General features: G+C 38.8%; 1 protein-coding gene across 1 annotated transcript; it reads right to left on the bottom strand.

Moving 5' to 3' along the window:
• Positions 1–5,278: 5,278 nt before the first annotated feature.
• Positions 5,279–7,516, bottom strand: LOC138887380 (structural maintenance of chromosomes protein 3-like). Its single transcript, XM_070169123.1, has 5 exons — positions 7,113–7,516; positions 6,756–7,007; positions 6,613–6,658; positions 5,868–6,524; positions 5,279–5,416 (listed from the first exon to the last, which is right to left on the bottom strand). Exons 1-5 carry the CDS (start codon positions 7,514–7,516, stop codon positions 5,279–5,281), a joined length of 1,497 nt encoding a protein of 498 aa, XP_070025224.1.
• Between the last annotated feature and the right edge of the window lie 286 nt (positions 7,517–7,802).

The raw sequence follows: 7,802 nt of genomic DNA, 5'->3' as shown, positions 1-7,802 counted from the left end.
TAGAGTGAGAAGAAAGAGTGACATTCCTAAATGCCCTGTAGCCTCCTGCTTATAAGTGTGGTGCACAACACACCCATAAACAAGACTCTACTAGACACGGCTTGTAGACTCCCTAGGACAGAACTGCACTGATACCACTTTTGCCATGACCCAAACCAATGGATCGCGATAGGCACCTGGTCCCTTACTCAACCGAGTACCAATATAACGTATCTTTTCATGTCATACTATCATAAATAACTAAGCCGGAGAGGCTGCCGTGAAATAGGTAGGATACAACATGTAATACCAATCTATACATAAGACATACAGGCATATAGGCCCAAAATAACCACTCGTACCTGAATATAGGCCGACAAGGCCATACAACATCTTACGTACATGACATCTGTCTACAAGCCTCTAAGGATATGAAACTTTCATAAAGGTCGGGACAGAGTCCCGCCATACCAAACAATACACGTCTAAATCATACCAACCAAACAAGTAACTCCGAAGCAAATGGAGCGCATCAATATCTTTCGCTGAGTTGATAGCCTACTTGGAGGGCTCTCGACCTATCTATCGGGACGTGCGGGCATGAAATACAGCGTCCCCAGGCAAAAGGGATGTTAGTAAGATAATGTATCGAGTATGTAAGGAACATAAATAAGTACATAACAGACATGGAAGAAATATAGAGTAATTGATTCAACCTGTAAGTTTGGATAACTCTGTAAATCATGAAATGTTTTTAGCGTCATGCATATGCATATGAATGTCATGTCGTGCATATATAGGTACATGTTTCATAACATCATCAACCTCTGAGGGCATCCCATCATATCATATCGGCCACTGTGGGCAAAATCATCAACGTATACCAGCTGATTAGGTGGTAGAGCGTATATAACGCCATAACCTTTCCCATATCCCCCCCCCCACACACACACACACATATATATATATATATATATATATATATATATATATATATATACATATACATACATACATATATACACGTATATAACATCATCTGGTTACGGGTCAATGTACATGAATGCAATGCATGAAAAATACGTTAATAAAATCTTTCGGAATGTCATAAGACCATTTTGCCTTTGAGTAATATCATAAAGTAAACTCTTTTCAACTTTTGTATTTTTCTGAAACCCATGAACAAATGATAAAATATTATGACACATGGAAATTCAAGAACGTAGATATCTCTAATACTTTTATGAATTGAGTCATTTATGGAATTTTTGCATTTGCACGTTTCGTTCGTATCGTATAGATCATGCCAAAAGAAAGAAGGGATAGCCTTAACATACCTATATGATCTCTTCCTTATTACACAACCAAGCTCAACACAACTTCTTGCATCTACAACAAGTGAAATGATATTATCGTTAACATCTAATATCGTACCATCGTATTTGGTTAGTCGCATGACTTAAGGAAAATCGGGCAGCAACTCCCCTATTTTTAATACATCCCAAAGACCAATAAGGGTCATAAACAACCCAACAACAAGAACTATAACCAACACTAGCAATAACAACAATATAATCCAATATGAGTTTCTCCGAAGTGCGGCAAAGTGACTTGGTGACCCTAGTTTAAAAATCCATATTTCTCTACCCCGATGTCGTATGAATAAATGGTTTTGACCATTGGAAACTAGGTTCAAATACCTTCATTTTGGTATGATTTATGTCCCAAAATGACACCATAAAGCGTACAAATTTAATTTCTCAAAACGGCTCGTTACAAGGCAAATCTTAACCCGATTTTTCCGTAAGTTAAATCCAATTTTTCCCATACATTATATTTTATGTCCAACATCATATATAGTCATACTATGACTTTACTCTCATTAAATCATGATTAACAAGTCTCATATTCATTATACGTCACCTTAGGACGCATAAGGTGTAACACCAAACTTGTCAACTTTTGACAAAACTTATCTCCTTCAATTCGTTTAGCTTCTAAGCCTTCCAACCATCTTGGTACTTATTATTCATGATCTTAAATATTATTAGCTTTCACGGTAACATGATTAACTTACTTTATAATTTTTTCAAAGATGATTTCATTTCTGAACTTACATGAATTGACATACGACATACTCTCAAATACGAAACACATGGGGTGTAACATTTTACCTGAAGGTGATTTCATTGCCAGCTGACTGGGAATCAGGTTCTCAATTAGGCTTCAATAGCCCCAACTTCACCATGTTTCTTTCAAAATATTCCCTACTCAATGCTTTGGTTAAGATATCTGTAATTTGATCTTCAGTACTGTAGAACTTCATACAAATCATTCGTTTCTCCACATTGTCCCTCAGAAAATGATATCTCACATCAATGTGCTTGGTTTTTTTGTGTTGAACTAGATTCTTGGTCATGTTGAGTGCACTGGTATTATCACATAGAAGAGGCACACAATCAGTAAATACCCCATAATCCTCCAGTTGCTGTTTAATCCATAGGAGCTGTGCACAGCAGGAGGTTGCACCTACATATTCTGCTTTAGTTGTTGAAAGAGCCACTGAGTTTTGCTTCCTTGTGACCCAAGAGATGAGACATGATCCTAGAAAGTGAGTCATTCCAGAAGTGCTTTATCTATTCAAAAGATAACCTGCATAGTCAGCATCAGCATACCTAATAAGGTTAAAACTATCACCTGAGGGGTAATACAGGACCAGGTCCTATGTTCCCTTGAGGTATCTCAAAATTCTTTTAGCAGCCTTCAGAGGAGATTCCTTGGGATTTGATTGAAACCTTGCACATAGCCCCACACTGAAGACAATATCGGGTCTGCTGGCAGTGAGATAGAGAAGAGACCCAATAATGCCTCTATACATAGTTTGATTCACAGGAGATTCCGTTTCATCCATGTCTAGTCGAGTAGCTATAGAAATGGGAGTGTCTATCACCTTTGATGCTTCCATATCAAACCTCTTCAAGAGCTCCTTAATGTATTTCTGTTGACAAATGAATGTATCCTTTGTGGACTGCTTCACTTGAAGACCCAAGAAGAAACTCAGCTCCCCCATCATGCTTATTTCAAACTCACTTCCCATGAGTTTTGCAAATTCTTCACACAGAGAATCAATTGTTGCCCCAAAGATGATGTCATCAACATAGACCTGAACAATGAGCAGGTTCCTTCCCTGTTTTTTCAGGAACAAAGTGTTGTCAATTTTCTCTCTTATAAAACCATTTTCTAAGAGGAACTTTGACAACTTTCATACCAAGCTCGAGGAGCCTGCTTCAACCCATACAATGCTTTGTCCAGTTTAAACACATATTCAGGGTGTTCATGACATTCAAACCCTGGAGGTTGCTTTACATAGACATCTTCCTTAAGAAGTCCATACAGAAATGTACTTTTGACATCCATTTGGAATAGAGTGAATTCCATATGAGATGCAAAAGCGATTAGGATTCTAATAGCTTCCACGCAAGCAACCGGAGCAAACGTATCATCATAATCGATCCCTTCCTCCTGATTGTAACCTTGATCCACTAGCCTGGCCTTGTTTCTTGTAGTGTTTCCATGTTCATCAAGCTTATTCCTGAATACCCACTTGGTTCCTATAATGGTTCGATCTGAGGGTCTAGGTACCAGGTGACATACATTGTTCCTTTCGAACTGATGTAGCTCATCTTGCATGGCTGTAATCCAATCTGCATATTTCAAGGCTTCCTTGATATTTTTGGGTTCTATTTGGGAAAGAAAGGTTGATAAGGCAAGTAAATTTCTGGCTTTTGATCTGGTTTGCACTCAAGAATCAAGAGGGGTAACTATGTTGTCAAGAGGATGAGAGCTTTTGTGTTTCCAGTTGGGCATTTGAGGTTCATTTAAAGAGGTTCTTGGTATATCTAATTGGTTCCCTTGTGTTCTTCTCTCAGGTACTTGTGGAGGACCCTGTGCTACATCAACCACTATTTCTTCAGCTTCGGTGGTTGTAATTGAGGTACCTGGTTCCCTTGAAGAAGAGGCAGCATTGTCTCCACTTGGCTCCTTCACTTGGCTCATTATGTCTGCCTTTCCATTTGTCATGTCAATGACTTCACCTGGAACCAGTAAGGGCTCTCCATCTTGATCATCCTTGGTACTCTTCTCACATGAGGGGTATGACTCGTCAAAGATTACATGAACACTTTCCTCAACACATTGAGTCCGCTTGTTGTATATCTTGTAAGCTTGGCTTTAAGAAGAATACCCTAGAAAGTTTCCTTCATCACTCTTGGCATGAATTTTACCAAGCTGATCCTTTCCATTATTGAGAATATAGCATTTGCACCCAAATGTTCTTAGGTGAGTCAGCTTGGGTTTCCTTCCATTTAGTAACTCATAGGGAGTTTTGTTTAGGAGAGATCTGATCATGCATCTGTTCACCAAATAGCAGGCAGTGTTGACAGCTTCAACCCAGAAGTTCTTTGCTATCCCAATATCGATCAACATTGTTCTTGCCATTTCTTCAAGAGTTCTACTCTTCCTTTTTGCAACTCCATTTTGCTGGGAAGTACTTGGAGCTGAGAAGTTGTGGGTAATGCCATTTTCATTACAGAACTCATCAAATTTGGCATTGTCAAATTCTGTTCCATGATCTGATGATACATGCTACTCTAGACTCCATCTTTACCTGAATTTTCTTCACAAAAGCCACAAATACCTCAAAGGTTTCATCTTTTGTTCTAAGAAACAGAGTCCATGTGAATCTGGAGTAGTCCTCCACTATCACGAAGATGTATCTTTTTCCTCCTCTGCTTTGAACTCTCATGGGGCCACACAAATCCATATAAAGAAGATCAAGTGGCTTTGAGGTGCTGACATCCTTTTTAGGCTTAAAAGAGGACTTCGCATGCTTTCCTCTAGCACATGCATCACACACTTTCTGTACTTTGAACTTTGACATGGGCAGACCACAGACCAGGTCCTTTTGAATTAGTTTATTCAGAATGGAGAAGATTGTGTGCCCCAATCTTCTATGCGAGAGTTCAGCATCATCATCAACAGCTTTCAGACAACTCAGATCACCACTTTGTATAGACTCAAAATCAGCAACATAGATTTTCTTGTATCTCTTGGCCACAAGTACCACTTCAACAGTTACCATATTAGTAACTGTACATATCTTGGACAATAACTCTACCTTGTTTCCTTTATCACAGATATGAGAGACACTCAAGAGAGTGTACTTAAGACCATTGACATAGTACACATTCTCAATAGAGTAAGTGAGTGATCTCCCAACTTTTCCAACTCCAAGAATGTACTACGTTTTCCCATTGCCAAAGGATACACTCCCTCCTTGTAGTGCTTTTAGTGAAAGGAAGTCCATAGTGTTCCCAGTCATGTGCTTTGAACATCCACTATCCATGAACCATTGCTGACTGCTTCCTTTTACTGTTCCCTGTACAAGGAAATCAAAAGTTAGTTTTAGCAACCCAAACAAGTTTGGATCCCTTGTAATAGGCAAGAGGATGAATAAGAGCTCTCTTAGTCCATGTAGGTAATATAAGTTTTTTGTGGGTGGCACCTGGTCCCTTTTTAGTAGTTACATTTTCAGCAAGCACTTTGTTTTTCTGAATACACTGGACACTGGCTTGGTAATTTTTCTTGAAATGTCTATTGTTCCCACAATGGGTACACAGCCAGTTATCCGGTACAGTAACATACTTGCTATGGGGGTTGTAAGAGGTTTTCTCCCTTGGGAACCCTATTCCCTGTCTGTTTCTACCATTATTAAAATACACGGCAGTGATAGCTTTTGAGGACCAAGTCCACTTTAGGGATTTTCAAGATCATTTTTTACTCTTTCCAGTTCAGTTTGGAGATGCTTATTTTTCTTAGTTTCAACGCACATCCTTCAACTCATTTTCAAGCCTAATGTGTGCTTCACTGGATACCTCTTTTCCTTTTCTATAATTTCCAGGTTTAGACTCAGTTCCTAGTCCCTCTATTGTTTCCCTCAGGTCTGCAACTACTACCAAGATATCATCTCTTTCTTCCTCAATCTCACCCACTCTCTTCACTAAGGCCTCTTTTTCTTTACTAAAGTTCTCAATGGTTTCCTTATGGTCAACGACTACAACCACTAGGTCATCTCTTTCATGCTCTATGTTAGCAATTTGTTCGGTTAAAACGCATTCATCTTTCTCCAACTCACAAATGGTTTCCTTCATATCAACTACACACACTACTAGATCATCTCTAGTTTGTTCAGCTTCCCTTAGTTCTAAGGTCAAAGAACACTTATCTTCCACAAGACTATGATAGGCATCAATCAATACATTAGCTAAAGACATAAGTTTCTTAGGAGAGTAGGATTTCAGATTTCTCTGAACATCCCTGAAATTTACCTCATTGTTGTCATCGTCTTCACCATCATCTGATTGGGCCATCAAGGCGAATATTGAATCATATTCATTTTCCTCACTTTCAACTACCATCATGGAGTTGTCACCTGCATCAGTTTCATCTTCAGACTCACTAGAGGAGTCTCCCCAAGCTACAAGAGCCTGTTTCACCACATTGTCAGCAGATCTCTTCCTTTTGAAGTGTTTGTTAGGAACCGAGTTCCTCTTGGCTGCTTTATCAGGGTTTTACTTGGAGTGTTCTTGCTTCAGGAGAGGACAATCTTTGATAAAATGCCCTGGATTTCCACATTTGTGGCAGAGATCATAGTTTTTGGTTTGCTGGAGTTGCCCTTTTTCAGTATTCCTCCATTTTTTATGACCATCTTCTAAAACCTTTTGGTTAAGTAAGCCATGTCACTGTCCTTCTCACTCGAGTCATTGCTTTCAGCTTTGAGTACCAGGTTCTTTTCTTTCTTTGGTTCTCTTCTTTCACTGTCTATCTTTCTCTTCATCTCATAGGTCTTTAGATTTCCAACTAGCTCGTCTATGGTCAGCTCTTGTAGGTCCTTTGCTTCAGTAATAACATTCACATTGCTTTCCCAAGAACTGGGTAGGATACTAAGAATTTTCCTCACTAGCTTGTTCCTAGGAATGATTTCACCAAGTGAGTGTAACTTATTTATGATAGAGGTGAATCTTGTGTGCATATCTTGAATAGATTCATCATCCTTCATCCTAAAGAGTTAATACTCGGTGGTGAGCATATCAATCTTAGATTGCTTTACTTGAGTGGTTCCCTCATGTGCTATTTGCAGAGCTTCCCATATCTCCTTGGCAGTTTCAAAAGCAAAGATTCTATTGTATTCATCATGTCCTACTCCACACACCAAAATTTTCTTAGTACGAAAATTTTTCTCCACAAATTTCCTGTCTGCATCAGTGTATTCTTTTCTGGTTTTTGGAATTGTCAATGGAAGGTCTCTAACTACCTGTGTTGGAATGTAAGGACCATCACATATGACATTCCACAACTCAGAATCTTCAGCCATGATAAAATCATGCATTCTTGTCTTCCACCACCCATAGTACTTCTCATTGAACTTGGGTGGTCTATACGTAGATTGACCTTCTTTAAAATTTGGTGGAGTAGCCATACGGATCCTTCCTAAGTGTTAGCCTGATAGGAAGAACCTGCTATGATACAAATTGATAGTTTATATGAGTCCACCAAACTATAGAGCATCAGGTCCTCTATGAGTTTATACTGAGAATACTAATAAACCAGTAAGTAAATAAGACAGAGAGTTTTACTTGGAAAAATCCCTGCTCAAGGGGATAAAAAATTACGACATACACTGGTAGGATTTCAACTTCACTATGAGCAACTTTTAGATTACAATTTATGTAATCTAGGAATTAAACTCTTAATCCCTCACTAAC

Source organism: Nicotiana sylvestris, chromosome 3 (assembly GCF_000393655.2).
Source record: "Nicotiana sylvestris chromosome 3, ASM39365v2, whole genome shotgun sequence".
Lineage (NCBI taxonomy): Eukaryota > Viridiplantae > Streptophyta > Magnoliopsida > Solanales > Solanaceae > Nicotiana > Nicotiana sylvestris.
Note: the sequence above shows the minus strand (reverse complement) of the source record. Positions and strands in the feature narration are given on the sequence as shown.